The sequence below is a fragment of the Somniosus microcephalus genome, chromosome 24, assembly GCF_052327205.1.
Source record: "Somniosus microcephalus isolate GS21.2 chromosome 24, FLI_Smic_1.0, whole genome shotgun sequence".
NCBI lineage: Eukaryota > Metazoa > Chordata > Chondrichthyes > Squaliformes > Somniosidae > Somniosus > Somniosus microcephalus.
The window spans coordinates 32,401,355-32,427,526 of NC_141010.1; the positions used below are offsets into that span (position 1 = coordinate 32,401,355).

A 26,172-nucleotide genomic window follows, 5' to 3' on the forward strand; every position below is an offset into this window, starting at 1 on the left:
AGGTACGCAGTTTAAATTTTCCCCAGTCGTTATTACTTATTCGAACAGCCCAGATGAATGTGCCTCCTCAGTTTAGCAGGAGGTTGTCTCAGTGGCTCAGACTTCCCCTGCAAGTGGTCTCAATGAGCCAAGAACTTGATCCCCTCCTTCCTACATTCCATGTTGAATCATACATTGACCTGCCTAACCTGGCACTGTCTAAATCCAGTGCACTGAGCAGTGCATGGGAGTAATCCCAAGATAACTTAAACTTAATTAAACAAAATTAATTCCCATTTCACTCAGCGACCAGCCAGTTCCAAAGCCACTCGCTCCGTCTTATTTCCCTTCAAAAAAACTAACTCCTTGCTCTGCCAAACTTATGGTCTGCTGCAAATTGGAAATATTCTATTCGGCCAAGTTGGCATAAAAGAGAACAGAAAATGCTGAAATACTCAGCCGGTCAGGCAGCATCTGGAGCGAGAGAGAGAGAGAGAGAGAGAGAGAAAAGAGGAGAGAAAGAAAAGAGAGAGAGGGAGAGAGAAAAGAGAGAGAGAGAGAGAGAGTCTGACGAAGGGTCATTGACCTGAAATGTTGACTCTGTTTCTCTCTCCACAGACGCTGCCTGACCTGCTGATTGTTTCCAGCATGTTCTGTTTTTATTTCAGATTGCCAGCCTCCGCAGTGTTTTGTTTTTATAAAAAGAGAACAGTTACTCAAGGCGCAAAGTGATGTTAAAGAGTTCCTAAACCGTAATGTTGCAACTGTTTAAAAACAGTACAAGAAAATGACAGCATAATTTATGCCCATCACTAGCTATTTGTTCTGCAGTTTGCATTATAAAGGGATTATAAACCCAACTAAAGGAGTAGAGTAGATTAAACCTTACATCGTCATTGATAAATAGAAAGGAGCCGTTAAACTTCTAAAACAATCTCAGAGTGCCAGTGTTGCCAAATCATGATTGAACAACTTCCATCACCCCGGTTATTGATAGGCTCCAAGTGCTTCTTCAAATCAATTTCAATTATCTTTGTTCTCATCTTCAAATGCTTCCACAACCTCGTCCCACCCTCCCACTCACTCGCTTCATTTTTCTGACACTGGTCTGCTGCTTGTTCCTTCTCCTCCACGTTCCATCATTGATGGACAGACTCGCAGTATCATAACCCCTACTCCCTGGGCCTCTCACAAAATCCCTCTGCCTTACCCTGTCTCTCCTGTGTGCTACAGCCTTCGGAGGACATTGTTCAGTTGTTATTTGTGCCCCAATTCTGAGGAACACTATATAAATGCACAATCTTGTTGCTAATAAATAGAACAGTAAGAAGCTTCCCGGAGGCGCATTCATTTATCACGACAGTATTAGTATCCTCACATTTCCAAACTGCTTGGATACACAAGTTCAATCATGCAATATGGTTGGGATGTTATATTTTACTTCATGCTTTATAAATGAGTGGAATAACATGGCCTTTGTGCTGAGCACTGGAATGAATCATTAATTCTAGACTCTAATACAGGTAGAATTGTGCCAAGTACTTTGGCTCGAACCCAATCAACTGATGGGATGAAACGTCTCGTCACTCAGATAGCTAGCGGGAATCCAAGTAAAATTAGTCTGGGCAGTCTAAAATCTAGCTCCCATTAGTCGTGAGTCCAATTCACAAAACTGTCAGTAATTCATGCATAAATTTGCAATTATCACTCAAAGAAGCCAAAAGGGTGGCTGGTGTAAGAAATCAAAATGCAGCAGTAGGAGCTGGCCTGAAGCTAGCTGACACTCGGGCGCTTGTTGAAGCAGTGAATAGGAGGAAGCTTTAGTCTGGACTACACCTGACCGGGGAAAGGTCTTGTGCCAAAAGTGGAAAAGCATTCACAGCTCACCTGATGACCAAAAAGTTTAAGAGTGAGGATGGAGCAATTGAGAAGTAACAGAGTACATTTGATTCATTCATGTTCCTCTTGGGATACTGCATCAGTTCCTCTACCACTCCCTGAATGACAATGACAGCTTAAAGTACTAAAAAGGTAGCTCAAGATCCCCAAAAAGCAACACAAGGTCATATAACAGGATGTTTTTGTTAAAAAATTGTTTGCCAGTGTCAAGGATATCAACAATATAATTGTCATAGGGAAAGAGGATGTAGTGGAGATACTGGATGAGATAAAAATTGATAAAGAGGGGGTACAAGAATGGCTGGCTGTACTTAAAGTAGATAAGTCGCCAGGACCGGATGGGCTACATCCTAGGATGCTGAGGGAAGTTAAGGAGGAAATCGCGGAGTTACTGGCCATAATCTTCCAATCCTCCTTAGATACTGGGGTAGTGCCAGAGGACTGGAGAATTGCAAATGTTATACCCTTGTACAAAAAAGGGTGCAAGGATAAACCCAGCAACTACAGGCCAGTCAGTTTAACCTCAGTAGTGGGGAAACTTTTAGAAATAATAATCCAGGACAAAATTAACATTCACTTGGACAAGTGTGGATTAATTAAGGCAAGCCAGCACAAATTTTTAAAGTCAAATTGTGTTTAACTAACTTGATCGAGTTTTTTGATGCGGTAACAGAGAAGGTTGATGAGGGCAATGTGGTTGACGTGGTGTACATGGATTTCCAAAAAGCGTTTGATAAAATGCTACATAATAGGCTTGCCAGCACAGTTGAAGCCCATGGAATAAAAGGGACAGTGGCAGCATGGATACAAAATTGGCTAAGCGACAGGAAATAGAGTCGCGGTTACCTCTTGTTTTTCGGACTGGAGGAAGGTACACAGTGGTGTTCCCCCGGGGTTGGTACTCGGACCCACGGCTCTTCTTGATATATATTAATGACTTGGACTTGGGTGTACAGGGCACAATTTCAAAATTTGCAGATGATACAAAACTTGGAAGTATAGTGAACAGAGAGGAGGATAGTGATAGGTTTCAAGAAGACAGACAGGCTGGTGAAGTGGGCGGACACATGGCAGATGAAATTTAACGCAGAAAAGTGTGAAGTGATACATTTTGGTAGGAAGAACGAGGAGAGGCAATATAAACTAAAGGGTACAATCCCAAAGGGGGTGCATGAACAGAGAGACCCGGGGGTATATGTGCACAAATTGTTGAAGGTAGCGGGGCAGGTCGAAAAGACATTAAAAAACATACAGGATCCTGGGCTTCATAAATAGAGGCACAGCGTACAAAAGTTATGATGAACCTTTATAAAACACTGGTTTGGCCTCAACTGGAGTACTGTGTCTAATTCTGGGCACCGCACTTCAGGAAGGATGTGAAGGCCTTAGAGAGGGTGCAGAAAAGATTTACAAGAATGGTTCCAGGGATGAGGGACTTCAGTTCAGAGCAGAGGTTGAGAGGAGATTTGATAGAGCTGTTCAAAATCACGAGGGTTCTAGACAGGGTAGATAGAGAGAAACTGTTCCCATTGGCGGCAGGGTCGAGAACCAGAGGACACAGATTTAAGGTGATTGGCAGAAGAACCAAAGGCGACATGAGGAAAAATTTGTTTACTCAACGAGTGGTTAGGATCTGGAATGCACTGCCTGAAAGGGTGATGGAGACAGTCTCAATCGTGGCTTTCAAAAGGGAATTGGATAAGTACCTGAAGGAAAATAATTGGCAGGGCTATGGGGAAAGGGCGGGGGAGTAGGACTAACTGAAGTGCTCTTGCAGAGAGCCAGCACGCGCGCAATGGGCCGAATGGCCTCCTTCTGTGCTGTAACCATTCTATGATTCTCTGTGTAAAGCACAGTATGCTTGATGTTGGTTTTAGTTTGTAAGCAGATTATGTTAAAGATGCAGTAGAATTTCTATGCATTACACATTGTGTTGTTATTGATGCAATCTTAAAAATAAAACTCATATCCCAAAAGATAGCATTGGAATAGTGCTAAATTCACAAAGAATTCTATGAGGATTGCTAAAAACAGCGAGAGAGGGGGCAATCACAAGAAAGCTAACCTTCCATTTAAACTGCTGTACACATCTCGACACAAAGAGACCCTCCCATTACAAACACATGCACTGCACTTAAATGTTGACTTGCTCACTGTGACAGGCAGCCAACGTTTACAGCTTTATGCAGACACTCATACACAATGATGTACTGTCCAAGTTGAACTAGACACAATTTGATAGCTTATCCCACATGTGAACTCGAAGCTATAATTTTCAAACTGTAAATTCGGAAGCACTGAAAAAGAGCCAGAGCTCAGGTTTGTCGTCACAAGATATCCGAAGCGTTCAAATTTGGTTCATTTTGGCAGCTTTCAGGGTCAGTTGCTGCTCCCTTCAGTTCACAGTCACAATAATTGTCCCGAGAGAGGCCTCGCATATTCGCTCCTCTTGAAATACTCACTGCACTATCCAAACCATCATGGCTGTTGGTGAGCATTATAGGTTCTGGCACAGGCAAGTTGAGGTCTGAATGAATGGTAGCCAAATCCGAAATATTCAAGAGGGGTTCCTAGAAAGGATATATATTACAGTTAGTTAATTTACAAAAAAAAAAACACATTGACCATATAATTGATCTCGAAGCCAGTCGGAGTGGATATGGCAATAGTGCAAATTCTGTGATAAAAAGCTAGTTCATTTCCATTTGTATTGGCTACAAGCAATAATGAGATATTTTCAAGAAAAAGTCAAAAAGGTTCAACTTTTACATCACTAGTTACAAATTAAAGTGCTCATTACAATACTATACATATATATAGAACAAACCTCTCCAATGTTTCTATTTCAATACGTTCATGGGTTAGTTACATTGCCTAATTCAAGTTATTGCACAATTATTTGTAGCACAAGAAAGACAATTGAGGATTAGACTGTTAATTTTCTTTATTAGGTAATGAAGTCAGGAGAAAACTAACAGAAAATACACGAGTATTTGAAGTACTGGAGGAATTTAAACATAAGTTCATCATTTAAGGACGGCAATTAATGTAGATCCACACAAAGCAATAAATTCTCTGGCCCGGAATTTGTGGTCAACGGTGAAGCAAAGGCTTCCGCCGCTGACCCCGAAGTACGCTTCGCTCAAAGATCTGCGTCGAGAAGTTTGGGTTTTCCGACGTTCAATTTAAATCAACAGGGCATAGTGGGGATCCCCTAGCACGAGCTGCTGTGACGTCAACAAGTTGTCTCAGCAGCCAATCAAAACGTCGCATTCTCAGAGACAGCGAATCAGTAAGTGGGTAAGGTCTTAAAATTCTAACTTTTAAAAAAATGTTACAGACAGCAAAACAAAGATTGGGGGGAAAGGCATACCTAAATAAAGATGAACAAAGTGGACTAAAAATTTAGATTAAAAAAAAAATGGATAAATTTGTTTAGCAGTCAGTATCTGTTAAAACCCCAGTTACGCCTAATCGCTTTGGGTCTAACGTTTAATGGGGAATTTAACAGCGATGTTACTGCGTAAGAGCCGAAGTGTTCGGCAGTTTCCCTGATTTGAGAGATTTCACAGATTGCCGCCTCTGGGGTGGGGGGGGGGGGGGGGGGGGGCGGGGTCGAGGAAGGAGGGAGACAGCGCAGCCTGTGGAGGAGCAGTGAATGGCAGGCAGCAACTTCAGGATTTCTGCATTCAGGTGCGTATGCGCTAAATCCTAAAGTTGCTGCCAGTTCGCCGTCATCAGGAACACAAATTTCAAGCCACAGATTCCCTCATTCCCAGCAGGGAGCCACACTTGAAGGGAGTGCGGCTAAGAGATTCAGCTCTATGACATTAGCATCCTATGCCCTACCCACATGCCTTTTGAGCGCTTCCCACAGGGATTGGTGAATTTATCCTAAAATCAATAACTTATTCACATCCGACAAATGTTTGTGATTCTTACCTTCAGAAAACCATCTAGTTCCAATAACTTCTTTGGAAAGAAACTTGCAACTAAGTCTTCTGCCTAAAGTGCAAGATAAAAATGTAAATCAGAAAAACCCCCCACATGAAATTGACTGTTTCCATAAATACAGCACTACGGGCTGCAAACTGCATAACTAATGCATCCGTAACACACAAATGCCACGGGGCAATTCAACTGCTTTATTATATTCTTTATGGATCTATTATTAAAATCTGCATGCTTAGTTCATACATTCCCAGGTAGAATACGAGCAACAGGCCAACATACTCAGACTGTTAGTTTTGAAATATTTAACCTTTTGAATACGGAAACATTTTTGTATGCAGATACACTTTCACATAAGTAGGCCTTTTTGGTTAACCTGTAAGAGTGACACCGAGTTGTCCCGTGTCGCCGGATGGAACATAAAATATTAAGGCACGTGCCACAAATATGAAGAATAAAAAAATAACTAAATAACAAATGATAGTTAAATCACAATGTCATTGCAAACATCGATTATCCCCTCCAAAACCCAGTCGCGGAAAGAGCTATGGTTAGGAAGAAAATTCATTTTACCTCTAGCACCTAGAGGCTAGCAGAGATGTAAGGGACGAGCCTCCTCCTTATGAGGACTATAAGGATGAAACGGGTTTGGTTGTTTTTAGGGGCAAGGCCATGAAGCCTGTATTCTGGCCATCAGTCATCTTGCATCATGCACCACCTAGTCATGTGGATGGGCAGGCAACCAATCCTAGTCCTCCACCACTGCGGTTCTGAAATGGTCATAAGGCAGCACATAGAAACATAGAAGATAGGAGCAGGAGTAGGCCATTCGGCCCCTCGAGCCTGCTCCGCCATTCAATGCGATCATGACTGATCATCCAAATTCAGTACCCTGTCCCTGCCTTCTCCCCATACCCCTTGATCCCTTTAGCCTTAAGAAATATATCCAACTCCTTCTTGAATATATTTAATGAATTGGCCTCTACTGCCTTCTGTGGTAGAGAATTCCACAGGTTCACCACTCTCTGGGTGAAGGAATTACTCCTCATTTCCATCCTGAATGGCCTACCCCTTATCCTTAGACTGTGACCCCTGGTTCTGGACTCCCCGACCATCAGGAACATCCTTCCTGCATCTAGTCTGTCTAATCCTGTCAGAATTTTATAAGTTTCAATGCGATCTCCCCTCATTCTTCTAAACTCCAGCGAGTACAAGCCCAATCATCCCAATCTCTCCTCATACGTCATTCCTGCCATCCCAGGTATCAGCCCGGTGAATCTTCGCTGAACTCCCTCCATGGCAAGAACATCCTTCCTCAGATAAGGTGACCAAAACTGCACACAATACTCAAGATGTGGTCTCACCAAGGCCCTGTACAACGGCAGCAAGACAGACTTGTTCATTTACTCGAACCCTCTCGCTATGAAGGCCAAAATACCATTTGCCTTCTAAACCACCTGCTGCACCTGCATGCTTACCTTCAGCGACTGGTGCACAAGGACACCCAGGTCTCGTTGCACTTCCCCTTCTCCCAATCTATTGCCATTCAGATAATAATCTGCCTTCCTGTTTTTGCCACCAAAGTGGATAACCTCACATTTATCTACGTTATATTGCATCTGCCATGCTTTTGCCCAATCACCCAACCTGTCCAAATCATCCTGGAGTTTCTCGGCATCCTCCTCACAGCACACACGCCCACCCAGCTTTGTGTTGTCTGCAAATTTGGAGATATTACATCTAGTTCCCTTGTCTAGATCATTAATATATATTGCACATAACAGTATGGACAAATCTCCCATTAACTTTCTTCTACCCGATGGGAGGTGTCCAGCATCCAGTTAGCATTTCTCTACAAATGCAATGCCGACATCAGCAACTAAGTAGGAGGCTGGAGGGAGAAGAAATCTGTCTGCTGCATTGCCGAGAGCCCACAGGACAAAAGAATCAGGTATCTTCCAAATAACCCCAAAGGCCAGGACTGTGATCGTTCTCGTGTGTCTGCTGCCGCATCACAAATGGGCACAAGGGACCTGACCACCTGCATAGTCTGCCAAAAAATGGACTTATGCTCCCAACAGCAATATCCTTCACATTGATAGTTACAGAATAAAACTCAATCAGGCTTATATATAAAATCAGCGAGCAAGTCATCAACTGCTCGTCTCATGTTCCTAGTTGGAGGCTTAAGGCAGGGACCCGGGAGCTGGTCATCTCCTCACCTGGGGTGAATAATGAATGGTACTGGTTGATTGCAAAGACAGAGTGAAAACAATTGAAGGATATAAACAGCCACTTCACGTGCGATTTGTGTTTTCAACATAAATCCTGGTTAAGTGTAAACCAAATTGCTACTTACTTCAGCAGTGACCCGCTCCCGAAAAGCATCGACCTAAACAGAGAAAAAAAGTGTTATTTTATGGCTAGTGCCATTTGAAAAACGTCACGGTATTGCATAGGGTCTAGGGAGCCCTGTTTGAAAACCTATCTGCAAAGATAAGATTTCTATCAATCTTTCATCAGATTTCTGTCAATCAGGCATCAATTCTTTGTTGGATATGTTGAGGTACTAACAATAAATGCATTTGGGTAGCTGATGACATCTTGCAGAAGGGAGTACAATGGATCCCAGGAATACAGCAATATTTGCTTAGGATCACCCATAGATAGATTTAAAAACCACTGCAGTACAGGAAACTTTGTGCTATCCGGCACCGACGGGACCGAGCTGCTGCCGTTCCCTCAAAACTGCCGGACACTCCAGCGCTGATGTTGAAACATACGGAGATTTTCAGCTCCGTGTGAATCAACAAACCCTGTTGCAACAGCTTCTAAACAGTCGGCAAGCGTCTCTGTAGCGTCTCTAGCTGAAGCTGTTGCTTAGCTACAGACCTTGCAGAGCTTGACTGTTGAGAAAAAAGCAACGAAAAGAAAAAAAAACAGCTCCTGATTTTTGCCGGTGGCTCGAGCTTGCCGGACATTTAGCCTCCAGATAACACAAAGTTTCCTGTATATGTAGTATCGTAAAAAGTTGACAGCAATATAAAAAGTACACAATGATGGCATGAATATGACATATCTCAGGGTTTTAGAACAGTTTCGAGTCCAATCTTTATATGGGGGATGGAGCTGGTCCTAGAGTAAGCATGTGACTTCCCCAAGTCTGGGCAATTTATGAATTCTGACGAAGGGTCATCAACCCGAAACGTTAACTGTTTCTCTCTCCATGATGCTGCCTGACCGGCTGAGTGTTTCCAGCATCCTCTGTTGTTGTTTCAGATTTCCAGCATCCGCAGTATTTTGCTATTCAATTTATGAATTAGTGATTTGATATTAAACACTTCTGCAAATTTATACAATGGAACCTAGTTTGGTTACAAAAGCAAGTTAGGGAGCAACAGAATGATCAAAGTGAGAAAAACGACAACCAGTGTTTACAAAAACCAAATGTTAACATTTGAGAGACAAAGTGCTAATGCGGAAGATTTGATATTAGAAATAGATAAGTGAACTATAGGATTGAGTTAAAGATTTATTGTTATCATTTTTTGTGACAGGTCAATAGCTGCAGTTCTTTGAATATTGTTTGGGAATATAACATGTGCACTCTACCACAAAATCCAGAAATGGTGCCATCATCTTTAAGCATGGTATACAAACTACAGTGTACAAGTCATATCCCATATAAACATTATAAAAAGACTAATTTAAATCTAGGTTTTTTCTTGAATGGAGTAGCAATGCAAGCAATTCAACACAAGTTTGTTTGGGTTTATGATGCCAGACGTCTTGAAAAAAGACGAGTCTTAAAGTCTGGGGATCAGGAATGGAGATTGCGGAAAACCCACCATCACAAAATGGGGATTGAGGAAGACCCACCATCACAAAATGCCTTCCCTACACACTGTCTGGCTCTGGCTGACAACGAGCCCTTCGTACATTTCTCTTTCCCATCTTTAGTTTTAAAAATACTAACAAAACCATAAATTATTCATATGAACAAGATTATTTATTGCCTTACAGACCTTCACCTTTAATAACTACGAATTTATCCTATCCCAGTGCCCTCCATCAAAGAATGAACGGTCCTAGCTCCACACATACAGATGATGTATAAAAATGTTACACATCTAGATTCTGGTGAATTTTCATACCATATATTGAACAACTACATTTCCTTGGACACTCCTGAATAACAGCCCTGTATTAAGCAAAATTGAATGCAAATAAACACATTGCTGACTTATAACCTACATATTGGCTTGTTACAGGAAATGGAGAAACTATTTGCTTCTGTACCTCAACCCATTTAAAGTCCCTTTTCCCCCCCACGTTAAATATAAAACAAGTCTAAAATGAAAACAATCAGACATATGCACACACAATATGATGTTTTGCTGGAGTTCCTCAGAAAATGAAGTCCATGTATGCTGGAGTTTACGATAGTGCAGAAAACACACTGGTGGTGGGACAGATTGTGATCAAGGTGTTGCACCATGACAAATAATAAGAATACTGTCAGAGATTCTACACATTGGAAATAAATGAGAGCAATTCAGTATATTATGATTATCTTGGGATCAAATATATAATTTATTTGCAGTTAATTGCCTTTAAAGTTATAGAATTATTACATAGAATCTACAGCACAGAAACAGGCCATTCAGCCCAACTGGTCTATGCCAGTGTTTATGCTCCACACGAGCCTCCTCCAACCCTACTTCATCTAACCGTATCAGCATGTCCTTCTTATCCTTTCTCCCTGTACTTATCTCGCTTCCCTTGCACCGATGCTATTTGCCTCAACTACTCCCTGTGGTAGCAAGTTCCACATTCTAACCACTCTCTGGGTAATGAAGTTTCTCCTGAATACCTTATTGGATTAATAATTACTAACTTTTCTTTTGACCTTGGGCTAAAGATAGTAGAGAGAAAGGATCTAAGCTCTGAAAATCAAGAAGTAGAATCAGTTTGGGTGGAGCTAAGAAACAGCAAGGGGCAGAAAACATTGGTGGGAGTTGTTTATAGGCCCCAAACAGTAGTTGCAATGTAGGGCAGGGTATAAATCAGGAAATTAGAGGCGCATGTAACAAGGGTAATATATAGAAACATAGAAGATAGGAGCAGGAGTAGGCCATTCGGCCCCTCGAGTCTGTTCCGCCATTTAATGAGATCATGGCTGATCATCCAAATTCAGTACCCTGTCCCTGCTTTCTCCCCATATCCCTTGATCCCTTTAGCCTTAAGAAATATATCTAACTCCTTCTTGAATATATTTAATGAATTGGCCTCAACTGCCTTCTGTGGTAGAGAATTCCACAGGTTCACCACTCTCTGGGTGAAAAAATTCCTCCTCATCTCTGTCCTAAATGGCTTACCCCTTATCCTTAGACTGTGACCCCTGGTTCTCATGGGGGACTTTAATCTACATATAGACTGGGCAAACCAAATTTGCAGTAATAGTGTGGAGGATGAATTCATGGAATGTATGCAAGATAGTTTTCTAGATCAGTATGTTGAGAAACCAACTAGGGAACAGGCTATTTTAGATCTAGTATTGTGCAATGAGAAAGGGTTAATTAATAACCTTGTAGTAAAGGGGCCTTTAGAGTGACCATAATATGATAGAATTTTATATTGAGTTTGAAAGTGATTTTGTTAAATCTGAAACTATGTCTTAAATCTAAACAAAGCAAACTACGTAGGTATGAGGGGCGAGTTGGCTAACGTAGATTGGGAAACTACATTAAAAGGTATGATAGTGGAGAAGCAATGGCTAGCATTTAAAGAATTAATATGTAATTAACAACAAATATACATTCCTTTAAAGCACAAAAATCCCACAGCGAAAAAACAAAACAAAGAAAAAGTGGTCCAACTGTGGCTTACAACAGAAGTTAAAGATACAGGAAACTCTTTTTTATCTGGCACCGACGGGACCGGTGTGGTGCCGGTTGATCAAAAAGTCCGGATTACAGAGAGGTATACTTACCAAGGTACGAGAGCCCCGTACACGGCCACAGGTGCAGGAGCACCGGTTACATGGCACTTGTGCAGGAGTCCCGGTTACACGGCCACAGATCCGGGAGTCCCTGTTGCACGGCCACAGGTGCAGGAACCCCGGTTACACGGCCACTAATATATAGTAAAACTTACCTGAACCTACTCCTGAATTTTGCCGGTTAAGAGAGATTTCCGGATATTTAGGTGCCGGTAAAAAGAGAGTTTCCTGTAGTATTAGATCAAAGGAAGAAGCTTATAATGTTACCAAAAAGAGTAGTAAGCCCGAGGATTGGGGGGATTTTAGAATTCAGCAAAGGAGGACCAAGAAATTGATAAAGAAAGGAAAAACAGATTTTGAGAGTAAACTAGCAGGAGACATAACAACAGACTGTAAAAGCTTCTATAGGTATGTAAAAAGGAAAAGATTAGTGAAAGTAAATGTGGGTCCCTTACAGACAGAAATTATAATGGGGAATAAGGAAATGGCAGAGAAATTAAACAAATACTTCGGGGGTGATTTTCACTCAGAAGTCGGGACTGCAACTTTCGGGGTTGTAGTCCCACCTCCATCGAGATGCGGCCAATCCACGCTATTTTAACTTGATTGACCTTGTTGAGCCCGCCCAGCGGGCTCAGCAGGCCAATTAAGGGCCACCCGGCAACAGGCGACGCCACAGACTGAAATTTCATCTGTCAAGATGTTTTGACAGATGAAATATCAGTGTTTCACAGCTGTTTGAAGCTGTCAAACACTGACAGTCTTACTTCTAACCTGAGTCCTTCTACACAGACTCAGTTAGAAATCTCTCCAGCACAGAAAGCTACAGGCTGTCACTTTTGACAGTTCGCAGCCATTTCTGCTTTCTGTGCCGGTGAGATGATGGACTCCCGAAACCTAGAGGAAGGCTAAAAAGGTAAGTACAGGTATTTTAAACTTCTTTACACACTTTAGACACACCAAACACACTTACCTTTGCACTCATGCACACATCACTCACCTGAACACCGACATCTCGACCCCTCCAAGTCCTTCAACCCGACTCCTCTAACCTGGCGTAGTTTGGAGTCGTCGGGAATCCCACAGTTCAAGATTAAAAATGGGGATTAGGCTAAAAACTGCCTGTTAACTACCTGTTAACAGGCAGTTAATTGTCACTAATCCCTTCCCGCCTCGGGTAGGCGGGTCCCAGTGCGGGGCGGGTCCCAGCCTCCTTTGAAACTTACACGGAGGCGGGTTTTGGGCGGGATGGTGTCGGGACCCCCGAATTAGGGGCTTTAACCCCCCGCACGCCTCCAAGGGTCAGTTAAAATCGAGGCCTTCGTGTCTGTATTCACGGAAGACGCAAAAAACTTCCCGGAAATAGTGGACAACCAAGGGTCTAGCGAGAAATTAGTATTAGCATTAGTAAAAAAAAAAAGTACTGGAGAAATTAACGGGACTGAAAGCCGATAAATCCCCTGGACCTGATGGCCTACATCCAAGGGTTTTGAAAGAAGTGGCTATAGAGATAGTGGATACATTGGTTGTCATCTTCCAAAATTCCATAGATTCTAGAATGGTTCCTGCAGATTGGAAGGTAGCAAATGTAACCCCACTATTTAAGAAAGGAGAGAGAAAATGGGGAACTACAGACCAGTTAGCCTGACGTCAGTACAGGTAGACTATCCTTTATCCGAAAACACCTTCGGTTTTTAGAGGGTTTCGGTTTTCGGAAGTTCGGATAAAGGGTAGTCTACCTGTAGTAGGGAAAATGCTAGAATCTATTATTAAGGACATGGTAACAGGGCACTTAGAAAATAATAGGATTGGGCAGAGTCAACACGGATTTAGGTAAGGGAAATTGTGTTTGTCAAATCTGTTAAGAGTTTTTTGAGGTTGTAACTAGAATAGATAAAGGGGAACCAGTGGATGTGGTGTATTTGGATTTTCAGAAGGCATTTGATAAGGTGCCAAACAAGAGGTTATTAAACAAAATTAGGGCTCGTGGGATTGGGGGTAATATACTAGCATGGATTGAGGATTGGTTAACGGACAAAAAACAGAGAGTAGGAATAAACGGGTCATTTTCGGGTTGGCAGGCTGTAACTAGTGGGGTACCGCAAGGATCAGTGCTTGGGCCTCAGCTATTCACAATCTATATCAATGATTTGGATGAGGGGACCAAATGTAATGTATCCAAGTTTGCTGATGATACAAAGCTGGGTGGGAATATAAGTTGTGAGGAGGATGCAGAGAGACTTCAAGGGGATATAGACAGGCTACGTGAACATAAGAAATAGGAGCAGGAATAGGCCATTTGGCCCCTCGAGCCTGCTCCGCCATTCAATATCATAGCTGATCTTGGGCTCAAAGCCACTTCCCAGCCCGCTCCCCATAACCCTTCACTTCCTTATCTTGCAAAAATCTGTCTATCTCCACCTTAAATGTATTTAATGACCCAGCCTCCACAGCTCTCTGGGGCAGAGAATTCCACAGATTTACAACCCTCAGTAGAAATTCCTCCTCATCTCAGTTCTAAAAGGGCGACCCTTTATTCTGAAACTATGCCCCCGTATTCTAGATTACCCCATGAGGGGAAACATCCTCTCTGCATCTACCCTGTCGAGCCCGCTCAGTATCTTATATGTTTTGATAAGATCACCTCTCAGTCTTCTAAATTCCAATGAGTATAGGCCCAACCTTTCCTCATAAGTCAAACCCCTCATCTCTGGAATTAACCTACTGAATTGTCTCTGAATTGCCTCCAATGCAAGTATATCCTTCCTTGAATAAGGAGACCAAAACTGTACGCAGTACTCAAGGTGTGGCCTCACCAATACCTTGTACAGTTGTAGCAGGACTTCCCTGCTTTTATACTCCAACCCCCTTGAAATAAAGGCCAACATTCCATTTGCCTTTTTGATTACTTGCTGTACCTACATGCTAACTTTTTGTGTTTTATGCACAAGGACCCACAGGTCCCTCTGAACTGTAGCATTTTGTAATCTCTCTCCATTTAAATAATAGTTTGCTTTTTTATTTTTCCTGCCAAAGTGGATAACCTCGCACTTTCCCACATTATACTCCATCTGCCAAATGTTTGCCCACTCACCTAGCCTGTCTATATCCCTTTGCAGATTCTTTGAGTCCTCTGCACAACTTGCTTTCCCATCTATCTTTGTATCATCCACAAACTTGGCTACAGTACACTCGATCCCTTCATCCAAGTCATTAATGTAGATTGTAAATAGTTGGGGCCCCAGCACCAATCCTTGTGGCACACCACTAGTTACCGTTTGCCAACCAGAAAATGACTCATTTATCCCGACTCTCTGCTTTCTGTTAGTTAGCCAATTCGCTATCCATGCTAATATATTACCCCCAACTCCGTGAGCTCTTATCTTATGCAGTAACCTTTTATGTGGCACCTTATCGAATGCCTTCTGGAAATCCAAATACACCACATCCACTGGCTCACCCTTGTCCACCCTGCTTGTTACATCCTCAAAGAACTCCAGCAAATTTGTTAAACATGATTTCCCTTTCCTAAAATCATGCTGACTCTGTTTGACTGCAGTGTGTTTTTCTAAATGCCCTGCTACTGCTTCCTTAATGAAGGATTCCAGCAATTTCCTAATGACAGATGTTAGGCTAACTGGTCTATAGTTTCCTGCTTTCTGTCTATTTCCTTTCTTAAATAGGGGTGTTACATTAGCGGTTTTCCAATCCGCTGAGACCTCTCCAGAGTCCAGGGAATTTTGGTATATTGCAACCAATGCATCCACTATCTCTGCAGCCACTTCTTTTACGACCCTGGGATGCAGGCCATCTGGTCCAGGGGACTTGTTGTCTTTTAGTCCCATTATTTTACCAAGTACTATTTCCTTAGTGATAGTGATTGTCTTTAGTTTCCCACTCCCTGTGGCCCCTTGATTATCCATTACTGGGATGTTATTTGTGTCTTCTACAGTGAAGACAGATGCAAAATATTTGTTCAGAGTGGGCAAGAACATGGCAAATGGAATATAATGTGGAGAAATGTGAAATTATTCACTTTGGTGGGAATAGAAAAGCAGAGTATTTTTTAAATGGTGAGAGATTGGGAAATGTTGGCGTTCAGAGGGACCTGGGTGTCCTTGTACACGAATCACTGAAAGTTAACATGCAGGGACAGCAAGCAATTAGGAAAACAAATGGTATGTTGACCTTTATTAAAAAAGGATATGATTGATAGATTTTTGGATATTAAGGGAATCAAGGGATATGGAGATCGGGCAGGAAAGTGGAGTTGAGATAGAAGATCAGCCATGATCTTATTGAATGGCGGAGCAGGCTCGAGGGACCAAATGCCTATTCCTGCTCCTATTTCTTATGTTCTTATGGAAGGGTTAGTCATTTATTCTCCCCACTGCTCCTTTAACTTCCAATACAACGATATGGGCGTGGAAGTTGATGGGTAACTATGGCCGGGGGGTGAAGAGAAAAGAGTGCTTTCAATCTCAAGTAACCCTCCTCTGATCTTATTGAATGGCGGAGCAGGCTCGAGGGCCAAATGGCCTACTCCTGCTCCCATTTCTTATGTTATGTTCTTGTCCCATTCTGCACTTGGCACCCCCTCCACACCTACATTCCAGCTTGCACCCTCCAGCCAACTCCATCATATCCATAGCTCAGCAAGAAGTCAAAACTTACATTCCCTGTGAGCCTGGACAGCGAGTGTCTGCAACAACTTTCATTTATATTATAAACTTGAGGTCATCCAAAACTCGGCTGCCCGTGTCCTAACTCGCACCAAGTCCCGTTCACCCATCACCCCTGTGCTCGCTGACCTACACTGGCTCCCGGTTAAGCAACGCCTCGATTTCAAAATTCTCATCCTGGTTTTCAAATCCCTCCATGGTCTCACTCCTCCCTACCTCTAATCTCCTTCAGCCCTACCCCTTCCTCCCGAGATATCTGCACTCCTCAAATTCTGCCTTCTTGAGCATCCCTGATTACAATCGCTCAGACATCAGTGGCCGTGCCTTCAGCTGCCTAAGCCCTAAGCTCTGGAACTTCCTCTTTAAACCTCTCCACCTCTCTCTTTAAGACGCTCCTTAAAACCTGCCTCTTTGACCAAGCTTTTGGTCACCTGCCCTAATTGCTTATGTGGCTCGGTGTCAAACTTTTGTTTTATACTCCTGTGAAGCACCTTGGGACGTTTTACTACGTTAAAGGCACTATATAAATAGAAGTTGTTGTTGATTTAATGTACCTTATATGGGAGTGGGTTTTGACACTGAGTGGGAAATGGGGGAAAGAGAAGGGAGTTTACTGAAGGCATTGTTAAAGAGTTATACAATAGCAAAATACTGCAGATGCTGGAAATCTGAAACAACAGAAAATGCTGGAAACACTCAGGTCAGGCAGCATCGAGGAGAGAGAAACAGAGTCAACGTTTCAGGTCGAGGATCCTTCATCAGAACCCATTGTTAAAGGGTTACTTTTTGAGGCGACTTCTGAAAGTGGGAGGTGGAGTAACCGTGAGGAAAAAGGAACCCCTACCAATTGTGCAAATCACCATTATGATGAACGAAAAAGTGAAGCATAGTAAAACTGCAAAAAAAAAACCTGCCCTGCATTTAAAGCAGCTTGTGCAGCATGAAGGGCCATATTTAATTCCATGTCTGGTTGACAGCAAGTAGGGCTGAAAAATTAAATTGAATAAACTAGAACTGTGCTGCTGCTCTTTTGTCGATTTTAAAGCCAGTGGTGATGCTGTGGGCTGCTGCAAACACCCCACATGTATCAGGCCGCTCTGCCCCTCCACCACATGTGGGCCCTCGGAAACAAGAGGCCGAGGCCGCCGGTTGAGAACTCCGGGTTAGCGCCGTGGGGAGAGGAGGGGGCGAGAGCGTGCAAGCAAATTCAGCTTTAACTCTCGAGGCTCGGGCACCCCCGACAAATGAAAACCAAGCGAATAAAGTTTAAAATCTAAATAAATATATATTATTTATATTTATTTATATATATATATACATAGGCGCCTGTGTAAGGGATCGGAGGGGGGACACGATGCCCCCACACACAGGGCGGCCTGCCCCCGGGCGGATCGCAGGCCCAGGCCCTACCTTGGTCCGGAGCGCATTGTCCAGCTTCAGCAGCCCCGACATGTTGCAGAGAGAGAGCCGCCGAATCCTCGCGAGCCCAGGCAGCCTGACGTCAGGCGGCTCTCCCGCCCGCCCATTGGCTGCCGCAATGTAGCGAAGCAGCGGCGAGGAAGCCGGAAGTGTTGTCATCACCGACCCCAGGAAAGAAACATCATCGGAGGCGGAAACTGCAGAGCGGAGAAACCCGATTGAGCTTTATGTTGAACCAGGCGGGCTAGAGAGTGAGGTGAGACATGTGAGAAGGGGCTGAGGGTTCAGCAACACCTGGGTAGGAGGGCTGTGCGTCTGTTTCAGTTTCTGCGTGTATGTGTTTGTTTCTTCGTGTCTATTTCTGCGTGAGTTTCTGTGTCTGTTTCTGTTTCTTCATGTCTGTTTCTGTGTGTGTGTGTGTATGTGTCTGTTTCCCTCCACAGGGGCGCCTTCAGCATTCATTGGGCTGAATAGCAAAAGGTGTGTTCCAACTGGCTTTGTGTGGACGCTCTGTTTGTTTTCCGCCACAGTTTATGCTGAGTAGGTCTGTCCCCAATGGCTTTAGGTCTGCAACCCAACTCTTCCCCCCCCCCCCCCCCCCCCACAATTTTATCTTTTATTGGGGAGGGGGAAGCAGTAGGCAATAGTTTAGTCATAAAGAACCAAAATGTTGGCAGTCTCTGAAAGTGAAATCTAGATTAAATGTTTCAGATGGGCTCTTTCACTAGACAAGGGGCTGGGAGAACAGTGGTTAAAGGTCAATAATTTGGGTATGCTAGGTTGATTTAACAACGAATTCTGATGTTGATTGAGCTGTGCATTTCCATCATTTTCTAGTTATATTTTAGAGTTCCAACATTTATAATTTTTTTTCTTTTTACCTTTTAAATAATAGGGATGCAAGGGTGAGGAACAGTACCTTATCTTCGGCACTTTGTAGTCATCTGGCCTTAATAGTAACTTTAATAGCTTCGGACCTTAACTAAAGCTCTCACTTACACTCCATCATCAGAGATTGCTGGTGATGTGGAAGGGTTGTGGTGGTGTTTTGGGCGAGGGAAGGGATGGGTTGGTGCTTAACCTGTTGGAATACCATGCTGGCAGGTGGGTTGGCATCATTGGTATTGGCCTACTTTTCCCCCCCCCCCCCCCCCCCCTATTCCCAAGTTCCTAGGCTGGCAGAGCCTGCTCTGTTTTGCCAGTTTATCCCACTTCTATTTCTATCTGCTTTACCCCCAACTGCCTTAGCTATTTAGATGTTCTCTATGTCTCACAAATGTCTATTATTTCTCTCATTGTGCCTCCTATTGTCTCCTGTTAATATCACTTCAGTCATTTAACCATCTGCTATTTTCCATTAAGCCCTTTATAGGGTGTGTGTGTGTGTGAGCATATACTTTATTCCCTTTCCTTTTCCCTTTGTCCTGTTCATTTTTAAATCCTGTGCATCTGTAATCTCATAGTTCTGATGAAGTGTCTGTTCTCCCCACAGGTACTGACTTGACCTGTTGCGTGCTTCCACCATTTTCTGTTTCAGATATACAGTATCTGCAATTTTTTCCTTTATGTTTTTATGGTTGAATATTCTGTAGCGTTACTTGTTGATTGTAATTAGAGGGAATTCAAGTAGAACTTTCCCACAGATAAATTGGTCAGGGAGAGTGCACAATGGGGAAAATTGTATATGGTCGAGGACGGGATGGGCTTGATGGGCCAAATGGTCTTTTCATATTCCATGCTTTCTCATCTTTTATTTTTGCATAGATATGGAGGGGTCAAAGTCTTCGAGCTCCACCATGCAGGTGAGCTTTGTGTGCCAGCGCTGCAGTCAACCCCTAAAACTGGATACATCCTTCAATGTCTTGGATAAAGTCACAATTCAGGAACTTACAGGTATGCAGTTGTAATAACTTTGCTGTTTCATTATTGCCAGCTGTGGTTCAGCTGAAGGTTGTGGGTTCAAGTCCCACTCCAGAGGCTTGAGCACAAAAATCGAGGCTGACACTCCAGTGCAGTGCTGAGGGAGTGCTGCACTGTCGGAGATGCTGCCTTTCGTACAAGATGTTAAACTGAGGCCCTGTCTGCTCTCTCGGGGACATAAAAGATACCGTGACACTATTTTGAAGAGCAGGGGAGTTATCCCTGGTGTCCTGGCCAATATTTATCCCTCAATCAACATCACTAAAACAGATAATCTGGTCATTTTTACATTGCTGTTTGTGGGTGCTTGCTGTGTGCAAATTGGCTGCCACATTTCCTACATTACAGCAGTGACTACACTTCAAAAGTACTTAATTTGCTGTAAAGTGCTTTGGGCATCCTGAGGTTAAGAAAGATGCTAAATAAATGCAAGTCTTTATTATTGACAATATTACTTATTGGAGCAAAACTGAAGCTCCTTTAAGTTGTAACCTGGAATTAATAGTACAACAGGAACATAGGAACAGGAGTAGCCCATTCAGCCTCTCGAGCCTGAATGAGATCATGGCTGATCTGCGACCTAACTCCACATACCCGCCTTTGGCCCATATCTCAATACCTTTGGTTAATAGAAAGCTATAAATCTCTGGTTTAAAATTAACAATTGATCTAACATCAATTGCAGTTTGCGGAAGAGAGTTCCAAACTTCTACCACCCTTCGTGTGTCGAAGTGTTTCCCAATTTCACTCCTGAAAGGTCTGGCTCTAATTTTTAGACTAAGCCCCTAGTCCTTGAATCCTCAACCAGTGGAAATAGTTGCACAAATGTCAAATGATGCACCGTATACTTTTTTAATGACTTCCCCTCCTCTTGCATCCGTGTATCACCCATTGCCATCCTTTGCCCTTTCTTCCCCCAATCTCCTTTCTTCCATTGCTTAAGATACCCTGCCTCTGATAGTTGAAGGCATTTCAGCCCAAACTACAAGTTTAAAGCTGCCCCTGCAGAGTCTACTGCCCAACCCCCGGCGTGTCTTTGTCCTCAATGAGATCTTTCAACTGCCGGAACTCTGCTGAAACTTGACTTCCATCACTGGATTCCTCGTGAACAGGACTTCGTTGCTCTACTGACTACACGGTTTGACTCCGTGGCTGTGGCTCTGCTCTGCTTTTCAGTAATTTCAAGTCTTAGGCTGCTGAATTCTTTCTTCAAATTGGTTTCCATTTCTCTGGACCTCTGGACCTCTAGATGACGTTTCTGCTTTGAACTCCACTGGATTACACCACTGCGCTTCTGCACTGGGTTACACTGTAAGACTTACCTGCTGTGTCTCTATCTCTGCTGCTAAACGGTTTTTTACCTTTTAAGCTGCAGCTGTGTCTCTGCTGAACTGGTTTTACTGGTTTTTCAGCTCTGCTGGCTTGTAGGTGGCAGCTCCACTTGCTGTCCGGTGACTCGTTCTACCAGTTTTCAGCTTTGTTGTTCGCTGGCTTGTGGTTTTACTTTTTCTCCGCCGCTTTGATCTACGGTGACCACCACCTTGCGTCAGTTTCACCATCATCTTTCTGCATCACTACCGACTCTCTACTACGGCAACAACCTCCGTCCTCGAACTCTCTACCCTTCAAATAGCTTCTGGACTTCTCTCGCCTGCTTTGGACAGCGGTTCGTCGATTCTCCATACCGGCCCCATCCTGCTTACGTCGGCTTGTCCTTCCATGGGACCTCTGACTTTGACCCTGGTCTACCTACTATTGTCTCCAACCTATTCCCTGCTACCAGGAAATGTGTGTCCAATTAATTACTACAGTTCCTCAGGGCAGTGTCCTAGGCCCCAACCATCTTCAGCTGCTTCATCAATGACCTTCTCTCCAACATAAGGTCAGAAATGGGGATGTTTGATGATGACTGCACAGTGTTCAGCGCCATTCACAACCCCTCAGATAATGAAGCAGTCCATGCCCGCATGCAACAAGACCTGGACGACCAAGTTCAGGCTTGGGCTGATAAGTGGCAGGTAACATTCGCACCACACAAGTGCCAGGCAATGACTATCTCCAACAAGCGAGTGTCTAACCACCGTTCCTTGACATTCGACGGCATTACCATCGCCGAATCCCCCACCACCAACATCCTGGGAGTCACCATTGACCAGAAACTTAACTGGACCAGCCACATAAATACTGTGGCAACAAGAGCAGGTCAGAGGCTGGGTATTCTGTGGTGAGTGTCTCACCTCCTGACTCCCCAAAGCCTTTCCACCATCTACAAGGCACAAGTAAGGAGTGTGATGGAATACTCTCCACTTGCCTGGATGAGTGGGGCTTCAACAACACTCAAGAAGCTTGACACCATCCAGGACAAAGCAGCCCGCTTGATTGACACCCCATCCATCACCTTAAACATTCACTCCCGCCACCAATGGCGTACCGTGGCTGCAGTGTGTACCATCTTCAAGATGCACTGCAGCAACTCGCCAAGGCTTCTTCGGCAGCACCTCCCAAACCCGTGACCTCTTCCAGCTAGAAGGACAAGGGCAGCAGGCGCATGGGAACACCACCACCTGCAAGTTCCCCTCCAAGTCACACACCATCCTGACTTGGAAATATATCGCCGATCCTTCATCGTCGCTGGGTCAAAATCCTGGAGCTCCCTCCAGAACAGCACTGTGGGAGTACCTTCACCACATGGACTGCAGTGGTTCAAGAAGGCAGCTCACCGCCACCTTCTCGAGGGCAATTAGGGATGGGCAATAAATGCTGACCCCGTGGACGCTGGCACTGGGGCAGCCATGACCGACCCCCTCTGCATCTCCCTCCAGAATGTCTGTTCACTTGCAAACAAGGTCCTCACCATCCATGAGCTCATCGTGGATGATTGCATCGACATCATGGTCCTGACGGAAACTTGGTTGAGGGGTGATGACACCTTACCCTTAAATGAAGCCTCCCTGCCTGGCTATACCTTCCACCACTTGCCCCGCTCAGACCGCCGTGGTGGCGGTGTGGCTCTTGTCACCAAATCACACCTTGGTCTGTCCCCCCACTCCTCCGACACCTCTCACTTCTCATTTAAAAATCTCGGTCTGTACCGTCCACCCAAGTACCATAAACATTTTATTACTGAGATATTTTAACTGCTTTCCTCCCTGAGCCTCTGCACCGAATGACTTCTCATCCTCGGTGATTTCAACCTCCATCTCAGTTTATCATGCGCGCGCTCTCCTCCGAGTTCACTAGCCTCCTATCCTCCCTTAATCTCTCCCCAACCCAAATCCAGAGCCACCCCCTCGACCTTGCCATCTCTCGTGGCTTTGCTACTCCCATCGTGTCAATTACAGATAAGGCCATCTCTGACCACTTCCTTGTATCGCTTTTCACCCCTGCCCGCCCCCCTCCCCCGAACCCTACTTTCTTCTGTGTCCAACGTGGAAAAAACTTTCTCCCAACTCTCTCACTACCGCACTTATGAAATCTCAACTGTCCAGCCTTTGGCCCTCCATTCACCATGACATTTCTGCAGCTACCAATCTGCTCAACCACACCCTCACCACCACCTTTGATGCCCTAGTCACTATTAAACAATTACTCTCTCTCACCCTGGCCGTTCCCCCGGTACGGCCCTCATCTTCGCTCTCAAGTCCAAGGGATGCAGACTTGAACGGATATGGCGGACAACTGGTTTAGCCATTCACCGCCAGATCTGGCTGGACCACATAAAGCATCATCGGGCCCTGCTCTCGTCTGCCAAAATTACTCACTATTGCAGAATCATTCTGGAAAGCAAAAATAAACCCCGGCTTCTATTCTCCACTGCTAACCGTCTTCTTAAACCCCTCTTCCCCTGTCTCCTCCACCCTCACCTCCGACAACAAGTGTGAGGAGCTCGTGGACTAGATCGAGACCATCCATTCGGCTGCCTCTGCCACTTTTCTCTTCCTTCCCCTAGCCCACCGAGCCAAACCTCCTCTACGGTTCCCCCCTGCCCTAGCCCTGACATTGCATCTTTCTCCAGTTTCTCTCCGATCTCCCCTCATGACCTCTCCGCACTCATCTTGTCCATGAGAGCCACTTCCTGCTCACTCGACCCTATTGCCACCAAAATGCTGACCACCCAACTTCCTTTTCTGGCTCCCATGTTAGCTGACATTGTTAACGGTTCTCTCTCCTCTGGTACTGTCCCCCTCTCCCTCAAATCTGCCGCCATCGTCCCTCTCCTCCAAAAAAAAAAACCCATGCCAACTACCCGCCCCATCTCCAACCTCCCTTTCCTCTCAAGTCCTTGAATGTGTTGTCGCCTCCCAAATCCATGCCCATCTTTCCCACAACTCCATGTTTGAATCCCTCCAATCAGGTTTCCGCCCTTGCCACAGTACTGAAACAGCTCTCAGCAAAGTCACAAATTACATCCTTTATGATTGTGAAAAAGGTAAATTATCCCTACTCCTTCTTGACTTGTCTGTAGCCTTTGACACAGTTGATCACTCCATCCTAGTCTAACGCCTCTCCACTGTCGTCCAGCTGGGTGGGACTGCACTCACCTGGTTCCACTCTCTTTTATCTATAATCGTAGCCAGAGAATCACCTGCAACGGTTTCTCTTCCCGCTCCTGCATCATTACCTCTGGTGTCTCCCAAGGATCTATCCTTGGCCCCCTCCTATTTCTCATCTACATGTTGCTCCTTGGCGACATCATCCGTAAGCACAGCAACAGTTTCCACATGTAGGCTGACGAAACCCAGCTCTGCCTCACTACCCCTCCGCGGTGTCTAAATTGTCAGACTGCATGTCCAACATCCAGTTCTGGATGAGCAGAAATTTTCTTCAATTAGATATTGGGAAGACCGAAGCCATTATTTCCGGTCCCCGTCACAAACTCTGTTCCCTAGCTACTGACTCCATCCCTCTCCTTAACATCTGTCTGAGGCTGAACCACACTGTTCGCAACCTTGGTGTCATATTTGACCCTGAAACGAGCTTCTGACCACATATCCGCAGCATAACTAAGACCGCCTATTTCCACCTCCATAACATCACCCGTCTCTGCCCTTGTCTCAGCTCATCCGCTGCTGAAACCCTCATCCATGCCTTTGTTACCTCTAGACTTGACTATCCCAATGCACTCCTGGCTGGCCTCCCACATTCTACCCTACGTAAACTTGAGGTGATCCAAAACTCGATTGCCTGTGTCCTAATTCGCACCAAGTCCTGTTCACCCATCACCCCTGTGCTCACTGACCTACATTGGCTCCCGGTTAAGCAACGCCTCAATTTCAAAATCGTCATCCTTGTTTTCAAATCCCTCCATGGCCTCGCCCCTCCCAATCTCTGTAATCTCCTTCAGCCCCACAACCCCCCGAGATATCTGCGCTCCTCTAATTCTGCCCTCTTGAGCATCCCTGATTATAATCGCTCAACCATTGGTGGCCGTGCCTTCTGTTGTCTAGGCCCTAAGCTCTGGAATTCCCTGCCTAAACCTCTCCACCTCTTTCCTCCTTTTAAGACGCTCCTTAAAACCTACCTCTTTGACCAAGCTTTTGGGCACCTGCCCTAATTTCTCCTTATGTGGCTCGGTGTCAAATTTTCTGTCTCCTGTGAAGCACCTTTGATGCGTTTTACAACGTTAAAGGCACTATATAAATATACGCTGTTGTTGTTGTTGCATCCAGTTTCATTTGTGTTCTTTGAAAATTGCATTTATATATGTATATAACAGAAAAGTTGCATGACTAAACTTCATCAAACTTAACAATACTCAGCAGTATGTTATAAATAAATAATGTGCTTTTTTTTATAATATACTAATAGATCTGCAATCTCATTGCTCACGGGAATTTGCAGGACATGTTCAGTTTCTAACCTGTTTGTGTTGCTGGTGGTGTTTTTGTGAGTTGGCAGTGTGTTCTCCGTTAGTTTTTCTTTATGTTGATTTAGGCAGGACGAAGTGCGAGTAGAGTTGAATTGAAACCGAAGGCTTGTAATAGCGTGGGAGTGTTACCCAGGAATGGTTGGGATGAGGTGGGCAGGTGGCCGGAGACCATAGACCTGCAATGGCTGGAGAGGCAATTGCCAGGAATGGGTAGAAAGGTTACTGTTGTGATCGGGCCTAAAGTATGGCTGGGAGGGAGAGCAAGGCCTTGTAGCAAAGGTGGAGGAGATGCTAGATGGGAGTGGGTAAACATAGTGTGGTAGTGATTGGGTAATCTTTGTGTGGAAAATTGGTTGCTGGTTGTGAGACTATTGGGAGGTGGGAACAATGGGCGAAAGGGGGAGAGGGCTATGGGATTTAGTAATTCTTCATGAATTTATCCCACATCTTGC

The 26,172-nt window shown here is 44.4% G+C and overlaps 2 protein-coding genes across 7 annotated transcripts in view; one reads left to right on the plus strand and one right to left on the minus strand.

Annotated features, from left to right (window-relative positions):
- psme3 (proteasome activator subunit 3) overlaps positions 1 to 18,112 on the minus strand; it is a 47,006-nt gene extending 28,894 nt beyond the window's left edge. The window contains exons 1-4 of one of the 3 annotated variants that reach the window (XM_085966429.1): positions 17,923 to 18,108; positions 8,189 to 8,221; positions 5,821 to 5,883; positions 4,341 to 4,448 (exon numbers count right to left, since the gene is read on the minus strand). In XM_085966429.1, coding sequence (XP_085822555.1) covers positions 4,341 to 4,448; positions 5,821 to 5,883; positions 8,189 to 8,221; positions 17,923 to 18,090 — 372 coding nt within the window. In that variant the 5' untranslated portion in view covers positions 18,091 to 18,108. Of the gene's footprint in view, positions 1 to 4,340; positions 4,449 to 5,820; positions 5,884 to 8,188; positions 8,222 to 17,922 lie in introns of all 3 variants that reach the window. The other 2 variants (XM_085966432.1, XM_085966431.1) reach the window with 2 other exon arrangements.
- Positions 18,088 to 26,172, plus strand: part of becn1 (beclin 1, autophagy related) — a 37,423-nt gene continuing 29,338 nt past the window's right edge. For 2 of the 4 annotated variants that reach the window (XM_085966428.1, XM_085966427.1), the window contains exons 1-2: positions 18,088 to 18,187; positions 19,696 to 19,824. In XM_085966428.1, coding sequence (XP_085822554.1) covers positions 19,698 to 19,824 — 127 coding nt within the window. In that variant the 5' untranslated portion in view covers positions 18,088 to 18,187; positions 19,696 to 19,697. Of the gene's footprint in view, positions 18,230 to 19,695; positions 19,825 to 26,172 lie in introns of all 4 variants that reach the window. The other 2 variants (XM_085966425.1, XM_085966426.1) reach the window with 2 other exon arrangements.